This window comes from Chiloscyllium punctatum, chromosome 25 (genome assembly GCF_047496795.1).
Source record: "Chiloscyllium punctatum isolate Juve2018m chromosome 25, sChiPun1.3, whole genome shotgun sequence".
In the NCBI taxonomy this organism is placed as follows: Eukaryota; Metazoa; Chordata; class Chondrichthyes; order Orectolobiformes; family Hemiscylliidae; genus Chiloscyllium; species Chiloscyllium punctatum.
Window position 1 is genome coordinate 20,231,008 of NC_092763.1, and position 19,868 is coordinate 20,250,875.

The following is a 19,868-nucleotide window of genomic DNA, read 5'->3' on the forward strand; positions in this document are numbered from 1 at the left end:
TCCTGTACAGCCGCAACATGACCTCCCATGTCCTGTACTCAATACTCTGACCAATAAAGGAAAGCATACCAAACGCTGCCTTCACTATCCTATCTACCTGTGACTCCATTATCAAGGAGCTGTGAACCTGTACTCCAAGGTCTTTGTTCGGCAACACTCCCTCAGACCATCCCATTAAGTGTATAAGTCCTGCTAAGATTTGCTTTCCCAAAATGCAGCACTTCGCATTTATCTGAATTAAACTCCAGCTGCCACTTCTTAGCATACTAAGGGGTGTGGGTTTGAAGTGAAGCGACGAGTGGGGAGGGTTGGTTTTCAAGGAGATGTGTGAGGCAATTATTTTTTACACAAAGGGTGATGGGTGCTGAGAATGTGCCAGGGAAGGTGGTAGAAGCAGATACAACAGCAATATTTAAGAGGAATTTAGACACATGAACAGGCAGCAAATACAGAGATACAGACCATCTGAGGCAGATGGGATTAGTTTAGAATAGCATCATGGCTAGCATAGATATGGTCCTGTGCTATCCTATTCTATGTTCTAATGAACTTAAATGAAGGAAGTATGCCACTCTTATCCAGTCTGGCCTGCATGTGACTCCAGGCCCATGACAATGTGATTGACTTAGACTACCATCTAAAATAGGCAATTAGAGACAGGAAGCAAATAGTGACCTTGCCAGTGATACCCACATCTCTTGTAAGAATGACGGAAACTGAGCACAAAATCCCTGTTCACTCATATCATCGTCATAAGTCTGATCTGCATCCTTGTCAAGATCTTGAAATCTGCTTTAAAACGTGGTACTCTGAATGGAAAAAAATAGACCCCAGAGTGGGGCCTAACAGGTTTTCATAAAGAGTTAAGTTGCTTGCCTCTGTATTCCATTTCTCCATTCGAGAAGCAAAAGATCCCTTATGCGTTTAGAGCAAGCTTTCAGCCATTCTTGTTAATATTGCCTACTTTGACTTAGTGTTGAGTTTTCTCTGATATATTTCTGAGGAATTTTCTGATATTTTGCTATGTTTAAAGATGCTGCATAAATGCAAGTTAACGTTGTTGAGTGAGATTTACTCTAAACATTACTGTAATCTTGCTTCATCAGAAATGTACTGATTTCAAACAGAGTATGTAAGAAACATTCCTTCACTGTCTTATCATTTTGGCTGGAGTATAATCTTGTAAAATATGTACAGGGCCAAACCCAGCCAAAGACGAGGTTTTGTAATCGTTTAAGCCTCAGTGAAATCTATTTATGTTACTATCATCAGATTTCTTAAGGCTATCAACTAAATACTCAGTGCAGCCTCTTGAAAGCTGGAAGGTTTGGGAGAATAGAGCTGGATCTTGTCCATGGTGTCTTCTCAAGCTAATTGGTTTGTGGAACAAAGACATAATGCAAGGTAGTCACCTATTCAGTTTGGTAGCTTCATTCACTTGAGAAGTGACCTGAGTTTGGCTTCTCTGCTCCTTTTATAGACAGACTGGGCAAGTGTCTGGTGTTGTTCCTGGAACCATGACCACATGATCAACCTCTGAAATGAACTTTTGGAAAACAAGTTGGAGAAAGCCATACTCTTATGCCAAATATTTACATTTTGGGTAATTGTTTGCAGGCAATCACAAGTGGGTGAATTGTTGTCAACAAAAGTAATTAATTTGAAGATGTAAGGGCAGTCATGCATCATTCAGGCCATTCACTAACTATGGTATTGAGGATAGTTTGATCTTCTTCCAGCACAGTGATTTTGTTAAGGATCTGTCCTCCACTTGAGTCCTATCTTAGCAATGTAATGAAAGGATGGTCTTGGAGATATTGAACATAAGTTTGTTTCCCAGCTTCATGCTATACCCCATCAATGTGCCATGTCTAACCTCCGAATAGTTGAGCATTAAATGGTGTTCTGAATTTAATGTACACCCTGATCGTTTTTGTTCACATAGGAAAATCTGAATCTTGCTCTAAACTCTGCCTCTGCCATTGGCTGTCACGTTGTCAACATTGGCGCACAAGACTTGAGAGAAGGAAAGCCCCATTTGGTCTTGGGACTTCTGTGGCAGATTATCAAGATTGGGCTGTTTGCTGACATTGAACTCAGTAAAAATGAAGGTAAGAGCCCATTAATAAATGATGGGGATAATTGGTTGTGGTCAACTTCCCCAATAATGGTTATCGACATGAACAATACAATACCAGTTGTAATTTTCCATACAACTAGTCTCCAACAGGAAGTTGAGATATTTTAATTGAGCAGTTCTCTATGTTCTGTTTTTAAGAATCACTGGTGTCTTTTGTTCTCAAGACTGTTTCTTGTGACCTTGTCCAGGAGTGTGCAAAATGAAAAGCTTCAACTTTATGGATGTAGGTTTGCTCACTGAGCTGGAAGGTTCATTTTCAGACATTTCGTCACCATACTAGGTAACATCATCAGTGAGCCTCCACATGAAGCACTGGTGGTGTAGCCCACTTTCTATTTGTGTTTAGGTGTCCTTGGGCTGGTGATATCATTACCTAGTATGGGGATGAAACGTCAGAAAATGAACCTTCTGGCTCAGGGAGCAAACCTATATTCAGAACCTCAACCTGAGCTAAAAATCTTCTCAAAACGTGCTAGCTTCAACTTTATCTTCACTGCCACACTGCCTCTGTGGAGGTGAGAAGTAAAGGACAACTGTCACTAGTGATACAGAACGTAAAGTGATTATTTCAAGACTGGGAGATGAAAGGCAGCCTAATAGCATGACTAATAACGTTCTATTTTACAGTTTCATATTGTATCCACCACAGCTTAGTGTCATTTGAAATTATACTTCATTTCAGTGCCCCAAATCGAAAGTCCAGTCCTTATTTTCAGGAATCAGCATAGAAGAAGCCATTGCAATTGTCACTTGGTTTTGGAGATCCTCAACATGTGTTGGAAATAAGGGAAGATATGGCACCAATAGAGTTGAGAGTGTGGTGCTGGAAAAGCACAGGAGCAGGAGAATCAACATTTTGGGCATAAGCCCTTCATCAGGAATGAGGCTTGTGGATCGGGGGGGCTGAGAGATAAATGGGAGGGGGGTGGGGCTGGGGGGAAGGTAGCTGGGAATGCAATCAGTCGGTGAAGGTGGGAGAGAAGGTGATAGGTCAGAGCGGAGGGTGGAGCGAATATGTGGGAAAGACGCTAGACAGGTCAAGAGGGCAGTGCTGAGTTCGAGGCTTGGGATTGGGATAAGGTGGGGTGGGGGGGTGGGGGTGAAGGGAAATGATAATATACCTCTTCCCATCCCACCACCTGTAAAAACACCATCCCTTATTCCCAAATCCTCCGCCTCTGCCCCACCTGTTCCCAGGATGACCAATTTCGCCATAGAACATCCCAGATGGCCACCTCCTTCAAAGACCGCAATTTCCCCTTCCACGTGGTTGACGATGTCCTCCAGCGTATCTCTTCCACTTCCTGCACCTCCACCCTTGATCCCAACCCCGTCCAATCGCAACAAGGACAGATGCCCTGGTCCTCACCTTCCACCCCACTAACCTCAGCATATATCGTAACATCCTCGCTCACTTCTGCCACCGACAAACAGACCCCGCCACTAAGGATATATTTCCTTCACCACCCCTATTAGCGTTCTGGAGAGACCATTCAATCCACGACTCTTATCAGATCCACACACCCCCTCCATCAGCCCTCATCCCACTCCCGGCACCTTCCCCTGCCACCATAGGAAGCGCCCAAACCTCCCCCTCACCTCTGTCGAAGACCCTAAAGGATCGTTCCACATCTAACAGAAATTTACCTGTACCTCCACACATGTCATCTACTGTATCCATTGCACCTGATGTGGTTTCCTGTACATCAGGGAGACAGGATGCTAGCTTGCGGATTGTTTCAGAGAACATCTCTGGGACACCCACACCAACCAACCCCACCGCCCTGTGGCTGAATGCTTCAATTCCACCTTCCACTCCACCAAGGACATGCAGGTCCTGGACCACCTCCATCGCCAAACCCTACCACCTGACACCTGGAGGAAGAACGCTTCATCTTCTGCCTTGGGATCCTGCAACCACACAGGATTAATGTGGATTTCAATAGTTTCCTCATTTACCTTCCCCATCTTGTCCCAGTCCCAAGCCTTCAATTCAGCCCCGCCCTCTTGACCTGTCCATAGTCTTTCCCACCTATCCGCTCCACCCTTCTCTCTGACCTATCACCTTCTCCCCACCTTCATCTACCCATTCCCTATTCCCATTTCCCATTCCCTATTGCATCCCCCACCACCCCCACCCCCCAGCCCCACCCTCCTCCCATTTATCTCTCAGCTACCCGCCCCGCGAGCCTTATCCCTGATGAAGGACTCATGCCTGAAACGTCAATTCTCCTTCTCCTCAGATGCTGCCTGGCCTGCTGTGTTCTTCCAGCACCACGCACTCAACTCTGATCTCCAGCATCTGCAGTCCTCACTTTCTCATAGCACTAACAGAGCAAAGTAATGGCATCATTTGTTTCTATTTTATTGCTGACAAACTGCCTAGTTTTAATGTTCTTGTCGTCTCCAAACAGACACTCGGACATGTGGCCTGACCTGGTGCACCTCACGTTATGTGAAGGTCAATTAAGTGTCATCTTGAGGTGAATACTGAAGCTATTGATTGATTGCTTTTCCATTAGTGATGACTAACAGTGACTTGAATTGTTTTCAGTGTACAACCCCAGTGAATAATCTGTACCAGAGTATTGAGTATAATAAGACTTTTTTGTAACGATGGATGCAATATCAAATGTTCAGCTTTCCTTAACTTGACTTGCATTTTCCCTGCGGTGTGTTAATTTAAAATATTAATTTATCCATGAATGCAAGTAGGAATTGGCACTTGGCCATATAAGGAAATATTAGTACTTTCAGTGAAGGTAGTGGGTTTTAAGGAGGAAAGAAAGCTGGATAAGGTATTCCCAGGGTCTTGGAGTCTAGACAGCTGATAGAGTGGACCCTGATGGTGGAACAGTAAAAGTCAGATGCATAAAAAGGTCAGAGGTTGAGGAGCCCAAATATCTGGGTCCTTGTAGGACTGGAAGAGATTAACAATAGAAACAAAAAGTGTTCTGAAGACAGGTCACTGGACCTGAAACTTTAATTCTGCTTTCTCTCCACAGATGCTGAGTTTGTCCAGCAATTTGTGTCTTTGTATCTAATTTCCAGCATCTGTACTTCTCTTGGGTTTTGTTTTTGAGAAGTTAGGGAGAGGACTGGATAGCTATTGTAAGGATTGTTCAAAATTTGAACATGAGTCTCCATGTGTATTTCAACTAATCAAATCTGGTTTGTACAGTGTGTTAATTTCAGTAACAACCCAGACTACAGCACAGTTTGTGATCCTATGCATTTTATCAAAACCAGCATATTACTTGCATCAGTGGAACTTAGACAAGGTTAGAGGTTTAGATTTCAAAATTAAAAATGTCAAAATGTATTGTTCATATTAAAATGGTAGTTTCCAGACTTGTCCATATGAAGCTCATATTAACATATTCCTGGGGTCTCTCTGCCCTTAGCAGGATTCCATGAGTAAACAGTGGTGCTGTCAAAGACAGTGCATATGAATGGTGTTTGGCAAACGAAATAACCTGTTCGTAAATCTACTCTGGGCTTCCCCAAATTCAACACAAAAAGCCTCAGTTTAAAAAACCCTTTTTAGCTGGAAGAGGGGCTTGTGACACAAGGGCATAGAGGCTCAGTGGTTAGCACTGCTGCCTCACAGCACCAGGGACCTCTATTTGATTCCAACCTCTGGTTACTGTGGAGTTTGCACACACTCCCCATGTTTGCGTGGATTTCCTCCGGATGCTCCGGTTTCCTCCCATAGTCCAAAGATGTGCACGTTAGGTGAATTAGCCATGCTAAGTTGCCCATCGTGTTCAGGAATGTGTAGGTTAGGTACAGTAGTCAGGGGTAAATGTAGGGGAATGGGTCTGGGTGAGTTGCTTTTCGGAGGGTTAGTGTGGACTTGTTGGGCCAAAGGGCCTGTTTCCACACTGTAGGGATTCTATTATATTCAAAGAAAATCTACTGTTCAGAAGTAATTAGTCATCTGTACTCAGGACATTTAAAGTCTCAAGGTGCAGTAGTGTAAGAGGAGGAATGATGAGGTAAGAATGTCACATTGAGGGCAGTCACCAACATTTGGGAATTAACCCAGTTGACTGTACACTGAACCAATTTAAAGGATTGAATTTGGGCAAACTCCTTAACAGAGCACATCATCCACTCTGCCTGTCTTTCCACAATCATGCCACTATTTGAAATTTCACTGCCTTGAGCTTGGGTGTGTTGTGGGCTGATTCATGAGAGAGATCGCTATGTTCAAGTAACCACTTGACATGTGACTAGTGATCAGATAAGCTGCAAAGAAAGGAGGTAGACCATTTCTTTTAACACCTAGCAATAAGTTTCCTCTAAGTACATGGTGTACAGCTGTGCAACAATTTGAACATACCATACAACCAATGAACAGGTTATGCTCAACCACTGTAGTGATTTAAAATAGGAGTACATGAGGCTGCAGAGCAATCTCATGGCCTCTTCACTGCAGAGAGTGCAGTCAACAAAAGATGGAGGGGACTTTGCTATCAGTGTTGATGTAGAATATTGTCTCTGTTCTACATTGGGTTCTACATTGATATTTGGCATTCACACGGAACCAATTAATGAAGCCTGTCAGAACTAATTTCTTGATATTAATTGGAATCTGCTTACTGCAGCACTGGTTGCTTTGCTTCGTGATGGAGAGAGTCTGGAAGATCTGATGAAATTATCTCCAGAGGAGCTGCTGTTACGATGGGCTAATTACCATTTGGAGAATGCAGGCTGCCAGAAAATCAGCAATTTCCACTCTGATATTAAGGTATGTTCAGCTGCAGAATGATGAAGTGGAAAATGATCCTTTTCTGGATTTAATTGTGTGCAGGTTGGGATTAGCAGCAATTGCAAATGTTAACTTTTTTTCGTGTGAGTGCTAATCTGATGGATATTACTCTAAACTTAATTTGAAGTAATTATTTGGGGTGTAGATTTTACAGCAGAGTAGCTTATTTCCCATTTATCAGTGAGTTAGTAATTATATATCTGAATTCTCTAATTATAGTGCATGTATCTTTGATTAAATATTGAAGCTTTTCAAATTGTCTTGCTTTCAGAGTTCTTTGGTTAGATTTAAAAGGCTGAGTATTGGTTATGATGTACTTAATGAAGTTTTGGGAGGAGACCAAAGGGTGGGGTTTCTATTGTAACTATTTTGAGGCAATGGTTCAAGAACTAAAGGTGCAATAATGTACTACAGGAGGTACAATATATAATAAATTTGTTCTTTGTAAGCAAATTTGTGATTTTTATCTCACTTTGTAATACTTAGACATCTGAGGAAGGCATTTTGCAGACTGGATGCTAATCTTGATGTATGTTATGAATTCGTGTTTAGGATTACTACTTCTCCTGTTGCTTGTATGTCTTAAGAAAATCTGTGATATCATGTCCACATACTCTGATCCATTTCTCTAAGGCCACCAGCAATTCAGCAGTGTATGTTTTTGTTAGAGTAGATGGCGGGAAACCTATAACTAGACAACTTTGCTTTGAAGTTACTCACTCTTTTTTAAACAAAACAGCTCTTCACTTATTTCCCTTTGGCTCTTTTGCCATAGATGTTATCCTCTCATTAGTAAAAACCATATTGTAACTTATCTACAATTTCCCCCCTCCCCCATCCAGCCTGTGTCCCATCATATACTTTGAAATTATTTCTGAGTTTTTGATCCCACTATATGACTCTATAAATCACTATTGAATGTTTTTCTGACTGGATGAGTGAATTAATAACCATTATTCCAAATCCTATGACTTAGATCTCCTGATAGGAAGATCACCATTACAGCATTGTTGACTGGAGTTGTGTGTCAGGGACATGCGGAAGTCTTGATGCATCTGACACCATGGGAATTGCTAAGGAAGTTGAAGCTTCCAATGCGCTGCTACCCTAGATCCAGAACCCTTTGTGGTGGGGGGGGGGGGAGAATATTCCCAATCCTGATTTAGAGTTGGAGATTTCAGAGTGTTCTGACTAAGTTGCCTGAATAGTTAACCAAGGAAGGTAGAGGAATTAAAAAAGACTGTCCTTTACCCGTTCTCTCTCTCAATGACTGCTGTCAGAGGATTGAGGCTAGTGATTATTATCTAAATACCTTTGATTAAACATTGATCTTTTTCCAGTCGTTTATTCTGTTTGCAAACAATTTTGGATTATGAAGAAAAATCTGCAATCTTGTGGTTTGTAAATAATATTCTGGGTTGCACCTCTTCAAACGTTTTCTTGGAATTGAGTCATTTACTTCCCATGAAGATATGGACTCCTATAACTCATAGTTGATGCTACCTTGGCCCAGCTTTTACCAGCAATGTCCTCCTTGCTCCAACAAACTCAATTTGAATACTTTCAGCTTGGCCTGATGCAGGAGATGTCAACTTTGCTTTGGTGTTTATGGGTTCAAGTTCCTCAATGTAATCTGTGCTGATGTTTGAATATGGCATGGAGGGAGTATGAGACATTCAAACAATGTCTAAGGCTGCCCTCTCAGGTGGCTTGAAATAATCCGATAACCTTACAGTAAGGTGTAAGGAAATTCTGACAGGTATCCTCGACAAACGAACACCCACCTTCACCTCCACCAGACAGTCCTCCAGCCATTACTTAATGGCACCCTTTCTGGTTATTAAAACACATTGTTGTTTGTGTAAGCTTATCATGTGCTAATTCCTACTGTGTTTCTTGAATGGAAAGCAGTGACTACCCTTAAATTTGCTTTCGTAATTGTGAAGCACTTTGGCACAGCTTGATCCCGAATATGTGCAAATTTGTTGTAGCATATTTCATAAATGCTGTCACTTTAAATAGTCTTGTTGCATCTTCAATCCATCTACTTGCAATGCGAATGGTCTTTATAAGTGACCTACTCTGTTTCTTTTCAGGATTCAAGGGCTTACTTCCATCTTTTGAATCAGATTTCACCAAAAGGCAATACAGAAGGTGAACCACGAGTTGACATCAATATGTGGGGCTTGAATGTAAGTACCAGTGAATACTTAGTATAATGCTCTAAACAGATGAAAAATCATTTCCAAATAACTTATTTTACACTAGTGTTATTAGATATTACAATCCTTATGTTATGCAAATATCATATTAATAATGAGTGCTTTGTGATTAAACTTGAAAAAAGAGTCCTAAGGAGGACGTACTCGAATAAACTTTAAGGCATTCTATTGCCTTGAAATATTTGCTTATTTGTTCAGACAGTTAACACCTCGAGAACTCTCATTCTAACATCGGAAAATGCATAATGCCCAGATACAAGGACAAATTAGTAAAGATTTTACTGTTGGAATTAACTTTGCTTAACGCTGCAAAAATGCAGAAGGAAATATTTGATCAGGTTTAGTTTGTATTTATTGGCTAATAATAATTTTGCAAGGATTGTTTTTGGTTTCTGTTCTCCACCATGATGGGTGAGAGTCTTCTCTTGGCGAAGAGTTGCTGTGCTGAGGAGGAATGAGGCATTTCTGTGCTGATGTGTACCCTCTCTACAGAGGGAGCATTTTGGACTGAGGCCTTGGCTGCCTTCTCAGGGAGCCTTGGAAGATCTCTCTGACTTACCTTAAGAAGTGTAAAAGAGATTCTTCAGGCATCCTGGGTCAAGCAAGTACCCAACAAGCGAACAAACAAAATAATCCTTGAAGCATTGCATTTGCACCTTTTCTGGTTGTTAAAATGCATTGCTGTGTGTTCAATCACTATCCTGATGGGCATCATCTTGAAATAAGATAGTTCTTCCTTGTAGAGTTGAGTCGAGTATACACAAGGTCAGAAATCACTTGTATTGTCACTGGTGTCTAGAAGCTGGCTTACTGTTATAGTCATAGAGTCATACAGCATGGAAACAGACCCTACAGAAATACCTGAGGCTGATGATGGAACAGTTCCTTGGTAGAGCAAGCGATTCTGAAATAGGTTTCCTTAGGGAGTGAAATAACTATAAAAATGTGTTCAATCACTTCAGTGTGACTCACGTCAGAGCGATTGACTAGCCCTGTTTGTATTCCCACAGTTCCAAACCATGAAAAATAGCATTTAATCATCTTTCACATATTTGTCACATGGTCCATTGGCTCATCTCAACAAAGACAGCAAGAAAGTTTTAAAACTCATTTCCGTTAGGCTGTTTTTAAGATTGAAAGTGAACTTGGAAGATGTACATGGATTAGAATATCCCAGAGTTCCTGTAGTGTGGAACTGGGCCTATTGAGTCCAGGCTGACCCTCTGAATGGCAGTTCACCAAGGCCCACTCCCCTATCCTATTTCTGTCATCCTGCATTCCCCATGGCTACTGACTTAGCCTGCACATTCTGTACACTATATGGGACAATTTAGCATAGACAGTCCACCTAATCTGCACACCTTTTGGATTATGAGAGGAAGCCTGAGCACCCAGAGGAAACATACGCAGTCAAGGGGAGAATGTACATACTCCACACAGTCGCCCGAAGTTGGAATCGAACCCGGGTCCCTGGTGCTGTGAGGCAACAGTGCTAACCACTGAGCCACCGTGCTGATGGGGAAAGTATAATTTGTGGCAGGATAGGCGGTGAATGATTATGCATGTGCCAGTTTTCCTTGCAGCAACAGCATCTGGGCCTTCAGCTCAGGAGTGCCCTTGTTAAACCCCTCCACCTGTCTATCTCTCACAAATCCCCCAAGACTTAGCTTAAGACCTAGCTCTTTTAATCACAGTTTTGGTTACCTGTCCACCATCAATGACACTATAGTGTCAAATTTTGGATGATCCTCTGATTGTCACTAAGACTCACCATTTCCTAAATAGTTCTATACCTATTATAAGGGATAGACTCTCCCCTCACCCCAGTGAGAGATGATCAAGAACGAATTCCACTTGGGAACCATTTTATAAGTAATATAAGTCACCAGATATGTATTTAATTTTTGCTTTCAGAATAAATTCTTCCCATATTTAGCTCTGCAAGTGCAACTATATGTACAAATGGATCTCCCTCAATGACAATTGAGGAGATGGTGGCAGAGTGGTAGTCCAGAGACCCCACCTGATCAGATGATGTGAATTAAGGGCCATTTGTAGCCTGTTGTACCAGTCAGTAAGGCTGTAGCTTCAGTTTCGTATTTCTGCTAACCCCATTTTGAGTCTCTAGTCCATCAAGAATCTATCTCTGCCTTAAAATATTCAGTGAGCCTGTCCGCGCGAGTCTCCTTGGAAGAGAATTGGAAAGACTGTCAATTGCCTAAGCAGTACGGAAAATACAATGCACATTTCTCTGTCAAATGGGATATGCATTATTTTCAGCTATGTCCCCCAGTTCATACCCCTTCCCTCACTACCCCCACCCCAGGTCAAGTGTGGATTTATATAAATTGATAGAAAATATAAGCTCCTATAATTGGATATGAATGGAGGAGGCATGGTTAGTAGTAAATAGGGAAAAGGTTATGTCAGAGTACGACGCGACCTTGATCCGATGGCCCATTGTGCTGAGGAGGGGCAGATGGAATTTAATTTGGGTAACGAAGAGGAATTGGTAAAACAAACAAGGACAGAACTAATGCAATTACTGGTAGGGCTCTGAGTAGTGTTGTCAACCAGGGATTCAGGTACATAGTTCTTTGAAATTTGCACTGCAGGCAGGGATATGGTGGTTTAGAAGGCACTTAGCATATTGTCTTCACTGCTCAGCCCTTTGAGTGTTCGAATTGTGATGTCATGTTGAAGCTATACAGAACTTTAGTGAGGCCACTGTGAATGGTTCTAGTCGCTGTACTTTAGGAAGGATATTATTAAATGGGGAGGGTTCAGAAAAGATTTACCAAGGTGTTGCTGGGACTAGAGGATTAGAGTTATAGAGAGAGGCTGGAAAAGCTGGTTCTTTTTCAGGGGACTATAGGAGGTTGAGGGGTGACTGAATAGAGACTTATAAGATCATGAGTGGCCAAGTGGGCCGAATGGCCTGTTTCCATGTTATATGACTCTATGACATTGTGATTTCATAAGTCTGCTCATGATCTTTTGTGTTTCATTTACTCATTCTGCTAATTTCCAAGGGATACAGTTGGTTCTGATATAACATGTTTCTTCAACATAAATTGGCTTTAACGCCATTGAAGAATTTTGACCATTTATTTGTAGAACGTGAACTTTCCTTACTTGTGTTGGCTGTAACGCGATTCTGGCCCCATTAGTTTAATTGGCGCGGCCATCGTGTGATTTATTTTTGTAACATAAGGTTGCACGAGAATGGAACTATGTACAGGCCTAGTCTGTTCATCTGTTCCTCATTAGATAACCTCTTCATAACGGGTATCAGTCGAGTGAACCTCCTCCAAATTGCTCAAGTTGACCAAAACTTACACTGTATTCAGGATGTGGCCGAATTAATATACTATAGATCTGCAACAAAACAGCCATACTTTTACATTCCATTCTCCTTTAAAAAATAACACTTGATGTACCTTTTGAATTTGCCTATTTTACAATAACATAGTGTACTAATGACGAGCAGAAGTGAAAGGTGCGAGTTATTTGCTATTAATGGATTTGTGGCTGTATGATATCAAAGACTGAATATGAAAGGATGCTCAGCATTTAGGAGGGATAGATGAAAAAGAAATGAGGTAGTTTTATAATTAGGGGCATGATCACTGTATTACTGACATTCTATCTCCAATCGCAAAAACAGGATGTAGAACCTGGTTGGTGCTAAGAAACAGGATGGGTAGGAACCATTGGTGGAAGTGCCTTAAAGTCCACCAAACAGTCGTAGTAATGTAGGGTATGTTATAAATCAGGAAATTAATCCTAACCCCACTGTTTAAGAAGAATGGGGAAGAGAGAAAACCAGAAACTACTCATTGATCAGACTGGTATTGATAGTAGGGAAAATGTTGCAACCTGTATATGTAATGAGATTCTTGAATATTTTAAAACAAAAATTTCCTGATTGGACAGAATCAGCATGAATTTACAAAGGGGAACAAGGCGACAAAGGACACTTCCTCACCATGAATACTGTTTGCATGGAAGACTGATGAGACCATATCTGAAGCTTATGAGCAGTTCTGTTCCCTTTGTCCAATGAAGTTAAAAATCACACAACACCAGGTCATAGTCCATCAGGTTTAATTGGAAGCACACTAGCTTTCGGAGCGACGCTCCTTCATCAGGTGATTGTGATGTTTTGCTCTACCTTATGGGTACGGCAGATGAATCTGGCATTTATATATTTCCTGACAGTTGGAGCATACATTTGAAGCCCCTGACAATCACCTGATGAAGGAGCGTCGCTCCGAAAGCTAGTGTGCTTCCAATTAAACCTGTTGGACTATAACCTGGTGTTGTGTGATTTTTAACTTTGTACACCCCAGTCCAACACTGGCATCTCCGGATCTTGTCCAATGAAGATTGCATCAGCAATGTTATGACAGACCTCTGGAGCAGGAGAGTCTTGAATCCAGGCCTCCTGCCTCGGAGGTAGGGGCACTACCGCCATGCCACAAGAGCCCTCCCACTAAAAAGTATACTTGCAGTAGAGGTGGTACATGAGAGGTTCACCGGACTGATTCCTGGGATAGTGGAACTGATTGCAGTCACAGGCCCAGTCTCATTCTCAGTTTAAAAGAAGGCAATCTCCTTGATACTCCGGAACATTCTCAAAGGAAGAGACAGAGTAGATACAGAAAAGATGTTTCCCCTGTCTATGGGGTCTGGCAAGGAGACACCATCTGTATGTAAAAGGCAAGCCATTTAGGACTGAGATGAGGAAGGACCTCTTTACTCAGGGTAGCACACCTTTTGAAATTCTGTTCGCTGGAAGGCTGTGCAAGATGACTCATTGTGTAAATTTCAAGATAGAGATTGATAGATTTCTAGTTAGTAATGAAATCAAGGCATATGGGTAGAGTGTGGGATTGTAGTGTAGAGGTAGATGATCAGCCACAATCTAGAATGGTTAAAAAGGGCTGAATAGCCAACTCCTCCTCCAGTCTTCCTGTAATAGTTTGCTGAATCTGCACACGAACCTTTTATGATCCATGAACCAGGTCATCAAGATCCCTCTCTCCTCAAGAGTTCTGAAACTTCCCTCAACTTGAACAAAATACTGCTTTTCTTTTTTTCCACCCAAAGTGTGCATATTTATTTTTGCCCACAATATGCCCCCCTCACCAAATTTCTGCCCACTGAGTTAACCTTTTATATCACATTGTAGATTCCTAATGTCCTCTTCGCAACTGAAGTTCCTACCTATCTTTGTCATCAGCAAATTTAGCTGACATATGTTTAGCCCCTTCATTCAAATAAATTTTAAAGAGTTGAAGCTCTGGCATTGATCCCTGTGGCATACCACTTGTCACATCTTGCAAACCTGAAAATGACCCATATATGCCTGCCTGCATTCCAATTTGTTGTACTTTACTAATACATTATCCTTTCAGTATGTCATACACCATGAACTGTAATTTTGCATAATAACCTTTGATATGGCATCAAATGCCTTCTGAAATCTAAGTACCCATCTCTAGGTTTGTGTCATGGCCTTGGGTCAGACCATGGAATGTTACACTGAAGGGAAATTCAAACAACAACCCTTCAAAGAAGAGAGGAGTCAAAACAGAATGGGCTATGATGTCTTGTGACTACAAAAATAATGAAGGGCTGATGACACCATACTCAACAGAAACCTACTTCTCTGCGGATTATGCCTCCAACTGCAGAAGTATTGTGTGTTTTTCCCTTTTATCGAACATACAAGGACAGAGGTTAAGAGGCAAACTTCAATTATACTGGAGTGTGCTCGTGGGACTGACTTTCTGGTGTATGCCAATGAGCTAATTTAGCCATCTGTAATCAACCTTCATTCAAGGGTTAGCACTCTCTCACTCACTCACTCTTGGGGCTAGAAGTCAACAAGTGAGCAAACCAGACAAAAGGAACAAGACAACAAAGGACACTTCCTCACCATGAATACTGGAATTTTATTGATCAAAAGGAATCAACCGCAGAATCTCAGCCAACCTGCAAAATGAAGAATCTTAAAATCAAATGTTCAGCTACCAAAATCAATGCTACTGACCACCTCCTCTGCATTTGCTGCAACATTCAACCATCCATTCTTTCAGAACAACTCCTACACTAATTGCAAATTTTTTTTAAACGTTCATTTGGACCTGGCTCTCATTCTAATCTATGTGTATAGTTGATCTAGTATCCCATTGCAGTTGATATTAAGTAGAGATTTGAGCTGAGGTCTGGAGGAGAGAAATTGGACAGGGACTGACATAGGATTGCATACCTGGATGGAGAGTTCAGCAGGGTGAGGATTAACTGAAATTGGAGAAAACCTCTGGCATATTTCAGTGAAGGTATGTATTAAATCCAGGAGATGCATTATTGGGCCAGTGAAATGTGCAGTTAAAAGATGGGTGGGGCAGGTGACTGGAGAAGGGGTCAGAGAGTAGGATAATAAAAGGCCTTGTGTAGTTTGGCGTGAAAATGTCACGGAGATCTAAAACACAGAAACAGGTCCTTTGGTTTAGCTCGTCCATGCTGACCAGATATCTGAAATAAAACTAGTCCCATTTGCCAGCACTCTGCCCATATCCCTCTTAAAGTCTTTCTATTCATAAGTTTCTTTTCCTCACCTAAAGAGAGACATGGTTGTTTTTGAGGGATCTGAAGGAGCCAGTCACAAAGCAGACAGGTGAGGATGGTACGGCAATAAACCACTGGCTTGAAATGTTAAATTGTTTCCTTTTCCCACCGATGCTGCCTGGCCCACTGAGTATTTTCGGCATTTGTGTTTTTAACTGGTTACTTTAACGCACTGGCAGAAGAAGCAGGTAAGACCACTGTTCAAATTGAAGGGTGTGCCTGACGGAGTGGTCCCAAGGAGCCAACTTTCTGACACTTGTGTAAACTGGAGCACTGCGGCCTGGATTTCTTTTGGTTGTCGAGGTGAGGATGATAGCCTTAACCTGTTTGGGCCAGAGTTTGTTGGAGTTGGGTTATACCTGACCTGTTTGTTTAGTTTGTTTCTTATCCTGCTCCCTTCCACTGAACTTTTTGTTTTAAAACGGGCTACAGCTTGACAGAAGTGAGAGATGGTGACTATATGATGTTGGCACCACAGCATCTGGCAGCTTGGTGATTTTACAGGGATCAAACCTAACCAATCAGACTTGAAGGATCAGGAAAGAAACAAAACAATGATTATGGTGCAGTTAAATCGGGTGCAGAAAGAGAAACCGAGGGCATGAAAGGTTGGATTAAGAAAGAGAAAGAGAGAGAAGAATGGAAGGCAACATGGCAAGGAAAAGAAATGAGACTGGAAATTCTGCAGCTCAGCTCCTGCCTCCCCAAAGCATGTCCACCATCTGTAAAACACAGGTTAGGAGTGTGATAGAATACCCCTGACTTGCCTGGTTGGGGGCAGCTCCAACATCAACCATCTTAAACACACGCTCCATTCAACTTCAACAGTACAATGGCAGCAGTCTGTACCAAATACATGATGCATGGCAGGACTCAGCAAACTTGCTTCGACAGCACCTTCCAAACCCTATAACCTCCAATAGAAAAAGGACAGCCGATGCGTGGGAGCACCACCTCCTGCAAGTCCCTTTCCAAGCCCCACATCAGTCTGATGTGAAAAGATATTGTTCCTTCAGTCCCTTCCGAACAATAACTTTACTCCAAAGGAAGTGTAGCAGCTCAAGAAAGTGACTGTCGACCATTGCGTTTAGTTCAATTAGGAATGGGCAAAACAATCCTAGTTTTGCCATCAATGCTCTGTGCCAAAGATGAGAGTAAGGCACACATACTGTTAAATTCACCACGCAAAGTAATATCTGGTAATTAATGGGCAGTTAGTTTGCAAGTACTGCAGATTCTTGAAAATGTTGGGTCGGAGGAGATGGTATTTGGAACTCAGCCATGGTGCCAGTGTACAAACGTATCAGTGCCAGCCCCCAGCTCAGATAAATGGGAAAGGCACTTGTTTGTAAAACTACCTGCCGAATCTACAAATAGTACCCTCGATGTGAAGGGTGATAAGCCAACATTTGTAGCAACTGCATGTAACATTGGAAAAGCTGAACACAAAAATTAAAAAAAGGCTAAGGTTCCATTTGGACAAAGCAAATAGTGGGATGATATGAGCTAGTCTGCAGTTTCCTGAGATTGGACATTGTCTCGATGCCCCGATGTTCCTGCAAACTTCTCCTTGTAAGAATATGTCTGCAGTTCGCCTGCAGAATGCCACACTGCCATTGTGTGGTGAACCACTTTAAGAATTTGAGTTCAGTTGATTTTACAGTCACATTTGGCAGCAGAATGTTGTGTTCTTGGCACCACCTACAGGCAAAAGTCACTTGACTATTGTGATCACTCAACCTTTCTAATGTATAACAGATTATACATGCAACAGAAAAAAAACATTTTTAATGCAAACCGTGGCCAGTCCTGGACTGACTTTTTTTTTCAGAAATGTCCAAAATGTTTATTCAAGTTTGTGTAGAAGTCCTGAATATAAACTTTCTAACAGTGAACATTTATTTAAATTGAGTCATTGTTAAAGAATCTAAAGTATTGAATTGAATTGAATTTATTGTCGCGTGTACCAAGACACAGTGAAAAGCTTTGTCGTGTGAGCAATACAGGCAAATCACAGAGTTAAGTAGCATAGATATTAAATAATAGGTAAACAATGGCATAAATAAAAACACAGGCACAGGCGAATGTTAAGATTTGAGAAGTCCATTCAGTATTCTAACAACTGTAGGGTAGAAACTGTTTTGAAACCGGCTGGTGTGTGTGTTCAGGTTTCTGTACCTTCTCCCCAATGCTAGAGGTTGTAGAAAAGCATTGTCAGGGTGGGATCGATCTTTAAGAACGCTGGCGGCCTTTCCTTAACAGCGGGTCTGGTAGATGGATTCTATAGACTGCAGGGTGGCCTTTGTGATTGTCCAGGCCGAGTTCACCACTCTCTGTAACCATGTCGGATCTTGAATGGTACAATTGCCATACCAGGTAGTGATACATCCAGACAGAATGCTCTCGATGGTGCACTTATAAAAGTTGGCAAGGGTATTTGCCATCATGCCAAATTTTCTCAGCTGCCTGAGGAAGAGGAGACATTGTTGGGCCTTTGTGACCAGTGCATTCACATGAAGAGTCCAAGAAAGCTTGTTGTGGATGACCACTCCCAGGAGCTTGACACTTTCCACTCGTTCCACCTCTGTGCTGTTAATGTGCAGTGGGGCATGAGTAACATCCAGCGATAGTCAGTAATGAGTTCCTTGGTTTTGCCGGCATTGAGAACTAGGTTGTTCTCAGTGCACCATTTTTCCAGGTCTTCCACCTCCTGTCAGTAGTCTGTTTCATTGCCATCTGAGATTCAACTGACTATGGTGATGTCATCAGCGAACTTGTAAATGGCATTAGTCTGGTATTTGGTGACGCAGTCATGGGTATACAGTGAGTACAGTAGGGGGCTGAGTACACACCCCTGGGGGGCTCCAGTGCTGAGTGTTAGTGAGGATGAAACATTGTCCCCAATCTTCACTGATTGTGGCCTGTGGGTCAGGAAACCAAGGATCCAGTTGCAGAGAGTGGGGCTTAATCTGAGATCATTAAATTTAATTTTCGGTCTCGACGGGATAATAGTGTTGAAGACTGAACTGTAGTCAATGAGTAGGATTCTTACGTAGCTGTTCTTGGTGTCAAGATGCTCTAGTGAGGAGTGAAGGGCAAGTGATTATGGCATCTGACATGGACCTGTTGGTCTGATGGGCAAATTGGAGTGAATCATGAGCAGTGGGGAGGCTGGAGTTGATTAATGCCATGACCAGCCTTTCAAAGCACTTCATGACCACTAAAGTTAGGGCCACTGGGCGGTCGTCATTGAGACATGCTGCATGAGTCTTCTTAGGTACAGGGATAATATTGGCCCTCTTGAAACAGGCAGGGACAGTGGTCTGCTGCAGGGAGAGGTTGAAAATGTCTGAGAAGACCTCTGTCAATTGATCTGCTCATTCTCTGAGTGCATGGCCTGGTACTCCGTCTGATCCCATCGCTTTCCTTGGATTCACACGAAGGAAAACCAATCTGACCTCTGATGCAGTGACTATTGGGATAGGTTCATCAGGACTTGTCAAAATAGGTGTTACCACTCCACCAAGATTCTGCTCAAAGCAAGCATAGAAGGCGTTGAGACAATCTGGGAGAAATGTGTCATCGTTTGCTATCTTGCACTGTCTCTTTTTAGAACCTGTGATGTGATTCAGTCCTTGCCATAGTCGCCAGGTGTCTGTCTGGGTCTCTAATTTGGATCGGTATTGGTCCTTGGCTGTCTTAGTGTGTCTGCGAGGTCATACTTGGATTCCTTATATTTGAGTGGGTCTCCTGATCTGAAGGCCTCACGCCTGGTTTTTAGCAGGTTCTGTATGCCCTGATTCATTCAGGGTTTCCTGTTGGGGAACACCAGGATTGACTTCCTCAGTATGCAGTCCTCCTCACACTTGCTGATGATAAAGTCTGTGATGGTGGTGGCGTGCTCATCCAAAGTACCTGTAGACTGTTTGAACATGGTCCAATCAGCCAATTCCAGATAGCACTGGAGTTAATCCTCTGCCTCCTCCGACCAGCACTGGACCTGTATCCGTGAGGAGGTCTCCTGCTTGAGCTTTTGCCTGTACGCCGGGAGAAAAAACACTGCATTGTGGTCGGAGTTCCACAATGAGGGTGGGTG

General features: G+C 42.3%; 1 protein-coding gene across 4 annotated transcripts in view; it reads left to right on the forward strand.

Moving 5' to 3' along the window:
- The window catches only part of pls3 (plastin 3 (T isoform)), a 118,356-nt gene that overhangs the window by 83,256 nt on the left and 15,232 nt on the right, over positions 1-19,868 (forward strand). For all 4 annotated transcript variants that reach the window (XM_072594779.1, XM_072594782.1, XM_072594781.1 and 1 more), the window contains exons 7-9: positions 1,946-2,111; positions 6,751-6,893; positions 9,011-9,106. In XM_072594779.1, the coding sequence (XP_072450880.1) occupies positions 1,946-2,111; positions 6,751-6,893; positions 9,011-9,106 (405 nt within the window). The remainder of the gene's footprint in view (positions 1-1,945; positions 2,112-6,750; positions 6,894-9,010; positions 9,107-19,868) is intronic.